Source organism: Acomys minous, assembly GCF_964271855.1.
Source record: "Acomys minous genome assembly, chromosome: 1".
Lineage (NCBI taxonomy): Eukaryota > Metazoa > Chordata > Mammalia > Rodentia > Muridae > Acomys > Acomys minous.
This window is the reverse complement of record NC_140483.1, coordinates 139,298,513-139,311,947: the sequence shown is the minus strand read 5'-3', so window position 1 is coordinate 139,311,947 and position 13,435 is coordinate 139,298,513. Positions and strand designations below refer to the sequence as shown.

The following is a 13,435-nucleotide window of genomic DNA, read 5'->3' as shown; positions in this document are numbered from 1 at the left end:
AACTAGAGACATAAAGATATGGGTATGTTGTTGCATACCTTTAATCTTAACTCTCATCGGATCTCTAGATTTGAGGCCAGGCTAGTCTATATATCAAGTTCTAGGCCGGTCAGGGCTAAATAGTGAGACCCTATCTTAAATATCTAAACCTTTTTATATTTATTTATTTATTTATTTATTTATTTATTTATTTTTATGAAGAAATGGGTGGGGGTATCTTCTATCTACTGGGCCATTATAAGGCCTGTTTTGCAGGGCTTCTAGTATCTGGAGTATGGTGGCACCTGGGAGACATGGAACTGGGAATGACAGTGCGCCAGAGCTGTAGGAGGCTCTGGAACCTTCCTCGATGGCATGTTTCCAAGGAAACTGACCCAGGCACCCACTTGCTGCACCTCAGGAGGTGGCTTCTCTTCCGTGTATCCAGAATGGCGCTCTTGTCCTCCGCTGTTACTTGGAGGATGAAGACGCTGGCCACACAAATCTTTCTCTGTGCTCTGTGGTTCTGATGGGCACCAGCTACGGAAGGCCCTGTAGGTACCCCAGTGTGGTGTTTTAGTGGGAAGAGCTAGAGCCTGGTTAATGTGTTGTCTTGCCCTTGTGTTATTCAGGATGGGAATACAGCCCTCCATGAAGCCGCCTGGCACGGGTTCAGCCAGTCAGCCAAGCTGCTCGTTAAAGCGGGAGCCAATGTGCTTGCCAGGAACAAGGTGAGGCCCGGCAGCTAACCTCCTCCTTCACAGGCGAGGGGGATTGTGGGAATCTTTGTCTCCGTTTGTCTCCTGCCCGTGAGAAGCTGGGTAGAGCTCACTGGGGCATGGAGACCGCTGCTGCGGGGACAAGATCACCCAGAAGGCTCACTGCTGAGGGGGGCGGGCTGGTGGTTCTCCAGGCAGGGCAAGTATGCCGCAGCCTGAGACCATGCTAGTGCGAGAGGTCCTGGCTACTGCTGGGGACCCGTGCTTACCATTTGAACTAGTACAGAAGGGCAGCAGGAGAGAGTTGGCACAGAAAATGTGAGCAGAGAACTGAAATGCGGGTACAGGTAGTCCATCGTAGCGGCGTGGCGTGGTAAAGTGGGCTGGGGAAGTGGGATTGGGAGGCAAGCTGTAGATTGAATGTGGTTCTGCAGGACTGGGGATGCGGCTCAGGTGGACCACTCTCCTCACATGCACAGGTCCCAAGGTCAAGCCCCTATATCACCTAAAAGGAAATGAAGTTGTTACTTATTTGTATGGTGGCTACCATCCGAGGGGTCTGTTCTTAAAATGGTGATGTGTGTGTATACCTACGCTAGTGATAAGTAAAGGCAGTACAAAGTGCAGGAGACGAGTGTAAAGTTATTCAATCAAAATAAACATAGTCAATATAATTTAAATCGCTGTTTTGATAATAATGTTACGAGTCACGCAAGAGCATGACAGGGGTACATGGCCACATATCAAGCCTCGGTGCTGATGTGAATTTACATTTTATAACTAGGCCTGGAAAGATAGCACCAAAAGATTGACAGTGGCTGTGCATTTGAATTTACTAATTTTGGGTGTTTGTTTTTTTGTTTTTTGTTTTTTTTTTACTTTTGTCCCTTTTCCAAAATTTCTAAACAGAACTGAATAACATAATGTTATTTTAAAAATAAAAGAACCGTTGTCAGCATTCTTAAAATATTTGCAGTTGTATTGAGAAGGGGTTGCCAATGTTTAAGGAACCTGAGAATTTCCCACAATGCACTTGCATGGTTGGTGGTTCTGTCTGGCAGTCTCACATAGAGAAGTGGAGGCATACTGAGTGAGTCTGTGCCTGGGGAGGAGTGGCATGAGAACCATGGCATGCCAGCATTATACACATATACACACATACACACACACACACACACACACACACACACACACACACACACACTCACACACACGCTATGGCACAGTAAGACCAGAAACCAAGTATCTGTAGTCCAACATCCCTGTACACACAAGGTCTTTAGCAGCAGGTCCAGGAGCAAGATCTAACACCAATCAGCCAATCAGAAATAGTCTCCGTTGGGGCTGTGACTTCTCTGGGGCCTCACCTCCTGGAGACACTGAACTGAACTCAGCAGGGGAGGTAGTAACGTGGGGTCCCAGACAACCTGCTGCAGCCGCTTTGACCTTTGGAATCTCTTGGCTCTCACTGCTCCCACATCGGCTCTCCGAAGTGTGGTGAAGCAGGATGCTCCAGTCCTCGTGGGCAGGTTTGAGCTTGGAGCTAGGAGAGCTAGCGGAGTCCTTGATTTAAGCATGTGTGTTGCATGTGACAGATTTAAGACCATAAAGTAGCCCGGGTCTGCCTTAACAGGGGCAGAGGCAGGGCTCAGCGTCAAAGTGTCGGGGCAGAGGGGACGCTGAAACACCTGCTGGGATCCCTCTCTCTGTGCAGAATGTGACAATGGCTGACTTCTCCCTGAGTGAGTATTTCACCGTGCGCTGCAGGTCCCTGCAGGTATACACTGCTAACTCTCTCCTCTCTGCCTCTCTCCAAGGCAGGGAACACGGCTCTGCACCTGGCCTGCCAGAACAGTCACTCCCAGAGCACACGCGTCCTCCTGCTGGGCGGCTCCCGGGCTGACCTCAAAAATAATGTGGGTGAAAGAACCAACTTCTCAAGGCTTGATATAGAATTGTGGAAAAGAACCCCTGAAGAGGATTCAGTGTTAACATCTAGAAACCAAAGGGCCAGAGTGTTTGGGGCCTAATCGCTGAATTAAGATGTTGCAAATTTACTAAGGGATTACATAGGGAGGGGAAATGCCACTTTCTCCACATATGCCTCAAGTTTACTTTACTGTTTCTTTACCATGTATCTGGCAGGGTTCGAAAGCCTGTGACCTGTGGGTCACAACCCCTCTGGCAACCCCCTATTCCCCAAACAGTATTTGCATTAATGATTCATAACAGTAGCAAAATTACAGTTACGAAGTAGCAATAACAACAAAAAATTTACTGTTGGGGGTCACCACAGCACGAGGAACTATATTAAAGGGTCGCAGCATTAGGAAGGTTGAGAGCCACTGCTCTTGTAAATGCTTTAAGAAAATCTACCTACATTGAGTGTTGCATTGCTGCTGTCTGGGACAGTACCAGGCAGGGCTGTTTTGAGGTAGTCAGTACCTAGCCTCTTCAAAGGGCAGCTGTTGGTAACTGCAGTGTCCTTCCTGTGAGCTGGCAAGGCGGCTGGAACAGTGGGTCACTAGAGGATCTCAAGAACACCCTTCCTCCTGGTTTTTTTGTTTGTTTGTTTGTTTGTTTTGGAAAGCCTGTGGCTTAAGCCATCATTTCCCTGTTTGAGTGCAGACTTTTTTTTTTTTAATACAGTTCTCGAATTTTATGACCCTTAACCTTGGCTCTTTCTTAGTCCAATAGCTGTGATTGTCTAGTCAGAAGGCAAACATCAGCCAGAGCCTGTAGAGTGTTGTGATGGGTTCTGAATTTTTCTGACTCAGCAGCTCCCTAAGCTGTGTTCTTCCGTAGGGGATGAGAGCATCCTTCCCGCTGTATTATGTCTCTGCTGGAACACTCGTTTCCAAAGTGACGTTGCTGGTCTTTGTTTATTCCAGACACTTGGGGCTGTAGCACACAGTTGTCTGCCAGCTTTTTAAAGTGATGACGTTTTTCATTGTTATATTCTGTTGTTCTGTTATACCTGTGCTAATAGTGTGATTTCCACCCACAGGCGGGAGACACCTGTTTGCACGTGGCTGCACGGTATAACCACCTGTCCATCATTAGAGTCCTGCTCGGCGCTTTCTGTTCTGTTCATGAGAAGAACCAGGTCAGTGTGTACACTGCCTTCATGGCCACGGGCTCTCTCCCGACATGGCTGCCCAGCGAGGTGCAGACAGGGGTAGAGGCTGCTGGGAACTGTCACCCCCTGACTTGTCTGGGACTCTACCACCACTGTTCTGGGTGGGTGTCTCACTGTTGCAGTGGCCCTGGCTTATCTGGCTGCCTCCATCCCTAGTCAGGTCTCTTTGTCATCCCTGTGCACGTCACCACAGTTGCATGGTGAACATTTTTGGGAGAGCTTGCCATGATTGTTGCTTATACTGGAATTTTTATCAAGGAAACCTATGAAAAGGAGTGCGGAGTAGAAAAGAAGCGAGAGGCTGGGTGCCTCATGAATTCCGTCCTTCTGTTCCCTGCAAACTGCTGGATCTCTTGTTTCTTTAAAATTGGGCCCAAGAGCCGGGCGTGATGGCGCATGCCAGTAATCCCAGCACTCAGGGAGATAGAGGCAGGTGGATCTCTTGTGAGTTTGCAGCCAGCCTGGTCTACAAAGGGAGTCCAGGATAGCCAAGGCTGCACAGAAAAACCCTGTCTCGGATAAACCAAGCAAACAAAACCAAAGCAGTAAAATTGGGCACAAGGCTGGTTGTACCTGTGCAGTGTCGTGGGGTTCGGTAGCGAAGCTGTGAACAATGCAGGGTTCTGGAATGGATGTGGCTTCCCATAGTCACTCGGGTAAAGAAGATGGATTGTCTTGGGGTGATTGGTTCCTAGATAATGCAGCCCTTACCTTTGGGTGTGGGGGTGGGTTCATAAACCTGGAATTAAAATTAGACCGTGGGCCAACTTAAATATACCCTATTACAGTGCATTTGACCTTCCCTGGCCACTTGTAACAGCCATCAGAGACATTAAAGTGCCATCCAGAGTCCCACCCCATGCAAAAGAGCCCAAATCTCTGTGCTTTGTGTTCAGAAGAATACTTTTGCAAATCTCCCTCCTGAAAAAGGTGCCAGGTTAAGAGCCATTAATCAAAAGCTGCTCCCCAGTAACTTCCAGGTCAGAGGTGACCCACCTTTCCGTCCCAACAGCCTTAGCAGCATGTGACTGTGACCTTGGAACTGAAAACCAAAAACCGAAAACCCTCCAATCTCATTCCCACCTTCCCAAATTCCCACATCCAACCCACGCTGCACCTGAGTGAAATCAGGTGTAGGAGTAGGGCCGCCGGGCATCGTCACTTCCACAGAGCTTTCCCCAACACACAGGACTAAAGGATGTGGGTGGAATGGACATTTGTCTTTACTCAAAGATGGACTTTGCACACTGCCCATAGATGAAGAAGACTGAGGCGCCTCGTCTGCTCTGGCCCACGTCCGTCATTCCCAGTGGAAACGGCAGCTCACCTTTGGGCACTGCCTTCCTTTCAGGGATGATTATCTGGGTTGTATAAAGAGAGTATGAAAATTTACAGGCTGGAGGTGGGATTGCAGAGCTGCCAGCCTTAACCAAAGCTTGGGGCCTTTGAGTTCCCTCCTGAACCTGCAAATGAACTGTCCCAGGGTCCCTGGTCCATTGCAGCTGGCTGAGGGGCGGGCACAAGCTCTCTCCTCAGCTTTTCCTCAGAAGCCAAGTGCTTCCAACTCTGACCTCCTTGGGCCGACCCATGAGGTCCAGAGCTCTGGGTGACCCGGTCTTAGCCCCTCAGCCTGTCTCTCGGAGGCTTTGAGGGAGGCCCTCCATCCTCAGCATCCTTACATATATGGTCTTGGTTTGTGGCTTCCGGGCTCTTCAGGCAGGCAGGAATATGTGATGAATGCACTGCATGGAAAGCCTCACATTTGTATAGCACGTCTTGTTTGGATCCTAGGCAGAGATGCGTAGCTAGCCCAGGGCTGGCAGGTCTGTTTGAGCAAGCTATCTTCTGGTTGCTTGCAGGCTGGAGACACGGCCCTCCATGTGGCCGCTGCCCTAAATCACAAGAAGGTAGTTCGAATCCTGCTGGAAGCTGGCGCTGACACGACCATTGTGAACAACGTAAGTTGAACCGCGGCGGTGGGTTCCACAGACTCGCAGCCCCTAAGGACCCAGTGAGCCTCATCCAAGCCGCTGCCCCGGGGGGTGGGGAGGCGGGGGCTTGTCTGGATCGTGCCAGCTCAGAGCAGCCCCAGGAGTTAACAACCCTTTTAGACACAGGGCTGGGGTGAGTGAGGGCAGCCTGGCAAAAGCAGAGTTCTGAGGGGTTCTCAACAAGCTGCTACGTGGGCCTCAAGATGGCCTCCTGACCAGCTGATAAGCCCAGAACGCCACTGCCTTTCTCCGCAAGAAGCTGACCCTCCATCTTGTCTTTTCCAGTATGCCTGATCACCCCTGTAGGTCCCACAGCTGGCACCCTTTTTCCTCCAAGGGGCCTGGGGCACTGAAGCCAGTATTCTTTAAATTTCTGTCTATCTCACCCTGCCCCGCTCACCTTCTTCCTCCATTATAGCGCTGAACCTGTCAGGTGCTGTCCACAGTGACTGGGACTCTCCTTTTTCTTGGAACCCCACCGACATCCACCCCTGGCTTTTTAATCTTACACTCCTGGCTGAGGCTGCTCCTGTAGGAGAACTCTTGCCTTTGTGTTGCTCAGCAGGAGTGTCCACCTTGCTCTTCCTGGAGTTTATTTACCTCTCCCTCTTTCCTGCCCTCTGAGGCTAAGAGCATTAAGGAGCCTCTGGGATGTGCTCCACCGAGGAGCTGAGGCCTAGGCGTCACCCAGGTGTGACGAGGAGTGGAACTGCCCACTCCTCCTGCCCCTTTGTCATCTGTCTTCCTGTGTCCTTCCTCAGGCAGGCCAGACCCCACTGGAGAGTGCCCGCTACCACAACAATCCCGAAGTCGCTCTACTCCTCACCAAGGCTCCCCAGGTAGGACTTCCTGGTCGTGTGGGATCACAGTAGCTGGGATTCCTCTGCTATGAGGCTGTGAGGTGCAGAGTGAGGAGTCTGTAAGGCGCTCTTTTTTATCCAGGGTGCCATTCTCTCACTGTGGTGTGATTTTGCTGCCACAAGCTTCCTGGACCCTCCCTTCTTAGCTGCCCGGCCAAGGAAGAAGTTCCAGTTTAAAACACTGTAGAAAAAGGCTATGGCTGGAGAGGGTGGGCCTCCTACAATGTACGAGACAAGAGCCTTAAGCAAGTGAGAGGCATTTCTCAGAGAAAGGCAAGTCAGGGGACCATTCTGCCCAGATGGAAAAGGAAATATCCCCCAGAGGCAATAAGGAACAGAATAGGTTCCCCCCCCCTTTTTTTTTTTTTTTTGGTTTTGTTTTTTGAGACAGGGTTTCTCTGGGTAGCCCTGGCTGTCCTGGACTCACTTTGTAGACCAGGCTAGCCTTGAACTCACAGCGATCGCGCCTGCCTCTGCCTCCCAAGTGCTGTGATTAAAGAGGTATGTCACCACCACCCGGCCCCCCTCTTTTTAAATCGGATCTGGGTGCTTCGTTCCTTACTCAGAAATGACGGCTGACGTCATCGGTCAAGGCTGACAGTAAGTAACCAGAGGGATTTGTTACCCTGGTTTCCTGGAGCCTTTCTTCCTTCAGACTTACCCCTTCCACAGACAATTTCTCCATAGTTGGGCCTACCGTTTCCATTCTGCCTCATGGCATAGTTAAGACAGGGTGGTGTTTTAGCAATGTTCACCTTTATTCCTTCCAGTGGGAGCAGTCACTTCCTTAGTGTTGGGAAGGCAGGCTCCTCCGGAGCAAGGCCGGAAACGCTGATCTGACCCTCTTATGGAGCCTTGGGGACTGAAAAGAAGCTTCTGGGTACCATGCTGCTGGTACCGGGGCACAGTGTGTCTCTTCATTTTATAGACATGCTGATGTGACTGGCAGCAGTTTCTAGGTTGCTGGCAGTTCTTTTTGTGAGGGCGACACATGGAGCTGGTCCTGTTCACTGGCGTCTGGATATCCATGCGCTCCGATGTGGGCTTCGGGGTGACAAGCTGCTAGAAGTGTAGTGGCCCACTATAGGAAGCGTGTGAGATCCTGAGGGAACATACGTTGTTGACATGACAATGAGGGCCCTAGTCCCCCAGACCTGTGAGAGTGGCAGAGCCTTCCCCAGCTGATATTGGGAGGGTGGCAGAGCCAATGAGCTTCCAGTGCTGAGCACTGAGGGACTTAGTCCTTCTGTTCCCCGTGTGGATGCTGAAAGTGTGGGCAAAAACGGTTCACCATAACTCTTCCCCCACGGATGCTTACAGTCTAAAGACTGCATACTGCAATTAGCTAAACCTGCCTCCTTGTCCAGTTGTATACCATAAACCTTGCTACTTTGCATATAATAGTCCCCACTGCCTGTTCAACTGCACATAATAAACAGGCTGAGCTTCCGGGCAGCCGCTCCATCAGAGAGCACAGCCACGCTGGCCTCAGCTTATCTGTGTCTGTGTGTCCATGTGTCCATGTGTCCCTGCATTCTTCATGCCCTTGTTGTCCCTAGTCAGGGTCCTGGGACCCCATTGGTGCAAGGATGTGGTATTCCACCTCGTGTCTGCTTTGCAGAAGATAGACATGTGCTGATCTGTCTGAATCAGAAAGTAGAAAAGTCCCACAGACGTTTCCACAGCAGCCCATCTGTCTGCCATTTCACCACTTAGCAATTTGATAATGCACACAGCCTTATCCTTGGCCACACACACACAGGGCACCATGTCCTGTGGGCTGCAGCATTCAGGCCCGCAGAGAGTGCTGTGCTTAGGCACAGTCCTCCTGTGGGGAGCCACCGTTTGTCCGTTGGCTTACAGATACACCTCAGTGATGTCTGAATTAAACTGAGGTTTTGGCACTCACTTTGGTCAAGGGATCCGGGAAGTGGGGAGTAAAGCTGCCTGGAGCAGGGCTGCCTCACGGCATGCCATTCCTGTCTTAGTTTTATGTCAGTGGCGTGCTCTGGGGTTGGGCTGTGCACACCTGTCTGGCCATGCCAGTGTAGTACATAAATGCCCTGTGTTGTTACCATCATAGAAGTCTCTCGAAACCAGAGACAATATCCTACCCGTGTCTTGTGCTCAGCACAAGACTAGGGAGGAATAGGAGGGCCAGAGTTCTCTGTGATACTGGTGTTGCCCCCTAGGCTGTGGGTTCTGTTAGGTTGGGGTGCCATGCCCAGGGAGAGCTCTCCACCACAGGCTGATGCCTCTGTTCATCTCTACAACCATGTCTCTTTTAGATCTTACGCTTCAGCCGTGGGCGAAGCCTGAGGAAAAGGAGAGAGAGACTCAAGGAAGAGAGGAGGGCCCAGTCTGTGCCCAGAGACGAGGTGGCACAGAGCAAGGTACGAGGGACTCTCCCACAGGCCCCAGGTGCCTACTTGTCCAGCCCCACTGCTGCCCTCCTCGGCCTGCCCTTCCCACTGGGTTTGGGCTGCTGCTCCGTACCTCATGTCCTGGTCTGTTCCAGATCCCGTGTGTGTGTGTGTGTGTGTGTGTGTGTGTGTGTGTGTGTGTGTGTGTGTGTGTAGCCTTCATTCTCCCTGCATGCCCCATGTGCCCGAGGCCTTTGTCCCATCGTGGACATACCTGTGCCGTGCCCTGAGTTGTGTAAAATATTGCTTCTTCAGCTGCGATGCCCGTGTTGTCACCTGGGGCCTTGTTAGCAATGCAGATTCGGGACTCAGCTTGGGCCTGCTGGATCAGGAGCTCTGGGTGGGCACCCTGGCCTGTTGGAACAGGCTTTCTAGGTGATTCTCAGACCCACTAGGGCAGGCTGCTTCTATGGTTTCTAAATAGAGAATGCACCAAGGCTATTCTTATGGCTGCTGTGTGTACATCAGAAAAGGCTGGCACCAGGCACACCGGGAGTGCATAGAACATGGGATGTGATCTTGGGTAGGAGTCCCCTGTGCTCCGTTCATCCCTCAGCAGGCGCCATTGTGCAGTGAGCAATATAGCATCCCTTGTAAGGTTTTTTTTTTTTTTTTTTTTTTGCAGGGGAGACAAAGTCTCACTGTGTAAGCCTGGCTGGTCCATAACTCGATAGGTAGACTAAGCTGGCCTTGAACTCACAGAGATCCAGCTGCCTCTGCTGAGATTAAAGATGTGTGCCCAGCTCTTTGAGAGTTCTTGGCAGGGACCATGATAGAGAGACCTTTTCTGGACATATAGGATGGGCATGGTGCCACGCACCCTTTCATCCAAGCACCTAAGAATGCACCCAAGAACATGCCTCATCTCATACAAAGGGAAACCCAGCCAGCCAGCCAGAAGCTGCTGCTGAGCCTGCCCACCATGCAGAGGTTTTCTGTCATTGGCTAATGTCCCCATGAGTCCACTATTGGATGGAGTCTTGCAAGCACAAGTGTACCCAGCTGAGGTGAGAGGCCAAAGGCTCAAGTGGAATAATTTGGTTTTTTTTTTTCCTTTGTAGGGAAGTGTCTCTGCAGGAGACACCCCCAGCAGTGAACAAGCTGTTCCTCAAAAAGAGGAAGCTAGAAGAGACTGCCCACCAGCTTCCCAGGAGCCCAGAAAAGATGACAAGAGGAGGAAGTCAAGGCCAGAGGTCAAGAGCAAGTAGAAAGGGGAGGGGGCTGGCTTGGAGGAGGGTCTGGGGCATCTTGCCCAGCTAGGACACCATTCCTCTGTCTGGCTAGTTGGGTATGGGCACAGAATCTCCTGGCTTTAATGCAGGAGATGGTGCTCACGTATTACTGGGTGTGCTGCTCTGAGCCCAGAAGCAAGGTGGGGTTCTTTATTTTTTATTTTTGAGACAGGGTTATACTATGTAGCATTACATGAGAGATGGGAAACACTGGCAGGTTGTCAGTCCCAGTAGGTGTTGTAGGGACTTAGAGGTGGTGGCCCTTCCTTTTCGCAGGTGTCAGCACTCTCTGACCCCACCCCAGCAGCAGACCAACAGCCTGGACACCAAAGGAATCTGCACAGTCATCACCACCCCAAAAAGAAGAGCAGACATCGATGTTGGTCCCCACCTCCGCCCCATGGGTTCAGGGCGTACCAGCTATACACACTGTACAGGGGCGAGGACGGAAAAGTGATGCAGGTACCGCACAGATGCGACGGGCTAGAGCCCTGCAAGGGCAGCGGGCTGGTGAAGCCTACGCTGGTGGTCGTTGGCCCCTCAGGTCTTGACTTGGCAAGGTGTGAACCACAAGGCTCCCAATCCAAACAGCGCAGGGGCACCCTGCCGTGTAGGCCCCAGAAGAAAGTGACTGTCCGTACCATTCCGAACCATCCTTAGGGGCCTTCTGTCTTGGGGCCCCAGAGTGAGTGGTTTCAAGCCTCTTTAAGATAGTCTTAAAGGGTACTGTGTCTCACCCTCTGAATCTTAGTGCCTTGGACCCAAAGCTCCAGCTGTGGAACAGTCCAAAGCTAGCATGGTGATAAGTCTGGCCTCTTAAATCTTCTGCCTCCCACTGGTGTCCTGCCCAGCACAGTGGTTGCTCACGATGATTTTTAAATTAGCCCTTGTTGAATAAAGAAGGGCTAATTTCTAAACCCCACTCCTGTGTCTCTCACTGTGTTTGTATGTCTCTGTCTCTGTCTGTCTGTCTCTGTCTCTCTCGTGTATATGTGTGTCTGCTTGTCTGTCTGTCTGTCCCCCCCCCCCCCCCCCCGTGTGTGTGTAAAGGAGAGAGAGAATATTTGTGAGCATGGTATATTTGTGTGCATGTGTTTGAGTGCATGTGTGCACACTTGGAGAAGCCAGAGGAGGGTTCTGGGTGCTGCTCTGTCACTTCCCACCATATTCCTCTGAGACAGGGTCTTTCCCTGAACCTAAAGGCCGGCAGGTCCCAGTGAGCCAGCCTCCTGTCTCTGCTCCCCACAGCTCTGGGATTCCAGACGCACAGCTGGCCATCCCGAGATTCTTACATGCGTGCTAGGATCTGAACCCGGGCCCTCATGCTTGCACAGCGAGCCCTCTTTCCAGCCCCGGATGCCTTTTTCATTCCTTCCTAGGCACCAATAAAGGGCTGTCGCTGTGAACCCCTAATCAACAAGCTGGAGAACCAGCTGGAGGCGACTGTGGAAGAGATCAAAGCTGAGCTGGGATCGGTGCAGGATAAAGTGAACGCCAAGCTGGGGCAGATGGAGAGTAAAGCCCAGCACCAAGTAAGCACATGGCTTGGCCTCCTGGGGACAAGTGTGGAGGCGGAAAGTGAGTTACAGGTGTTAGGGCTCACGGCGTGGCTCAGTATGAGAGTCTTGGCCTAGCATGTGCCAGCCTCGGGCATATAAAGAAAGTTAGGATCATAAAAGTTGTGTGTTCCTGCCAGGCATAGTGGCACATGCCGGTACTGCCAGCATTTAGGAGGCTGAGTTAGGAGCATCACCGATTCAAGGGCAGTCTGGGCAACATAGTGGACTTTGTCTCTTTAAAAAAAGGAAGGGAGGGAGGCAGACAGATAGACGGACAGACAGACAGAGACAGGCAGACGGGGTCGGCTAATGGTGGCGCACGCCTGTAATTTCATCACTCAGGAGGCAGAGGCAGGCAGATCTCTGAGTTCGAGGCCAGCCTGGTCTATAGAATGAGTCCCAGGACAGCCAGGGCTACACAGAGAGACCCTGTCTCTTTAAAAAAAAAAAAAAAAAAAACAGGAGAAAGAAAAGCAAAAAAAATTCATTACAGAGCATTTTTTTTTAAAGAAAGGAAAATAAGAAAAATAAACATTAGAGAGGAAGATAAGCTACCCACAAGCCTGTGGTGATTAAAAGTACTATTAATATTTAAGCTTATTTTCTTTCTCTGTGTTCTATTGAGATGGGGTCTTGTGGAGCCAAGCTTGCCTCAGACTCACTCCATCTGTAGCTGAGGAGCCCTTGGATTTCTGTTCTTCTACCTCAGTTTCCTGAATGCTGGGGTCACAGGTCTGCATAGCCACGCCTGGTATCATGTGCTAGGGACTGAACCCAGGCTTTCAAGCGTGTTAAATACGTACCTACAAACTGAGGTCACCACCAGCTCAACTTTTTATGAGGAAAGCTGTCTAACTCAAAAGAAAGTTGAGAGAAGACTGAAATAACAGATACTCTTATATTCTTCGCAGTAAGATCAGTAAAATCAGTAAATTTTACTGTAAAATCAGCCAATTTTCTGTTTTTGTTTTAAGAAAAAGTCACACTATGTAGCCCAGGTTGGTCTTGGACTCTGATCCCCTTCTGAGTGTTGGGGTTAGAAACAGAGGCTCCACACCCAGCTTCACTTCTTAGCCAGCTGCTTTGGGTCCCTCATGCTGCCTCAATATTTTTCTCCTGGAACTGAGGGAGACTAAGTCGCCATGTCCTGCCGCGTCGCTCAGTGTGTCACAGTGCGCCTGCCAGGAATAAGCATAGAAGTCATCACATCTAGGAGAATCAGCCGTCATCGCACAGTGTCTCGTCCACGTTCAGACTTTCTCAGTTGTTCCCGAGTGGTTTATTTAGTTATTTCCACATGTTGTTTATTTACTTAATCTTTTTGAGACAAAGTCTCAGGTAGCCCAGGCTGGCCCCAAACTTATTACGTAGTCGGGATGGTTGGTGTGTGTGGCCAAGCCCAGCTGCTTGACTTTACTCTTGGTCTAGGATTCTCTGTGTACCTGACTGCTGGGTTCTGTGGTCTCTTTGAGTGGCTCCCAGTCCCTCCCAGCTTTCTGTCTCTCCTAAGCACACACACTGGGTGTCTTACAT

General features: G+C 50.7%; 1 protein-coding gene across 7 annotated transcripts in view; it reads left to right on the top strand.

Annotated features, from left to right (window-relative positions):
* ANKRD6 (ankyrin repeat domain 6) overlaps window positions 1-13,435 on the top strand; it is a 161,642-nt gene that overhangs the window by 135,276 nt on the left and 12,931 nt on the right. For all 7 annotated transcript variants that reach the window (XR_014780602.1, XM_084789090.1, XM_084789093.1 and 4 more), the window contains 9 exons: window positions 612-710; window positions 2,516-2,614; window positions 3,706-3,804; window positions 5,697-5,795; window positions 6,590-6,667; window positions 8,977-9,081; window positions 10,173-10,304; window positions 10,620-10,805; window positions 11,723-11,875. Coding sequence is in view for 6 of the 7 variants with exons in the window: in XM_084789090.1 (XP_084645216.1) it covers window positions 612-710; window positions 2,516-2,614; window positions 3,706-3,804; window positions 5,697-5,795; window positions 6,590-6,667; window positions 8,977-9,081; window positions 10,173-10,304; window positions 10,620-10,805; window positions 11,723-11,875 (1,050 nt within the window). In the remaining variant the exon portion in view is untranslated. The remainder of the gene's footprint in view (window positions 1-611; window positions 711-2,515; window positions 2,615-3,705; window positions 3,805-5,696; window positions 5,796-6,589; window positions 6,668-8,976; window positions 9,082-10,172; window positions 10,305-10,619; window positions 10,806-11,722; window positions 11,876-13,435) is intronic.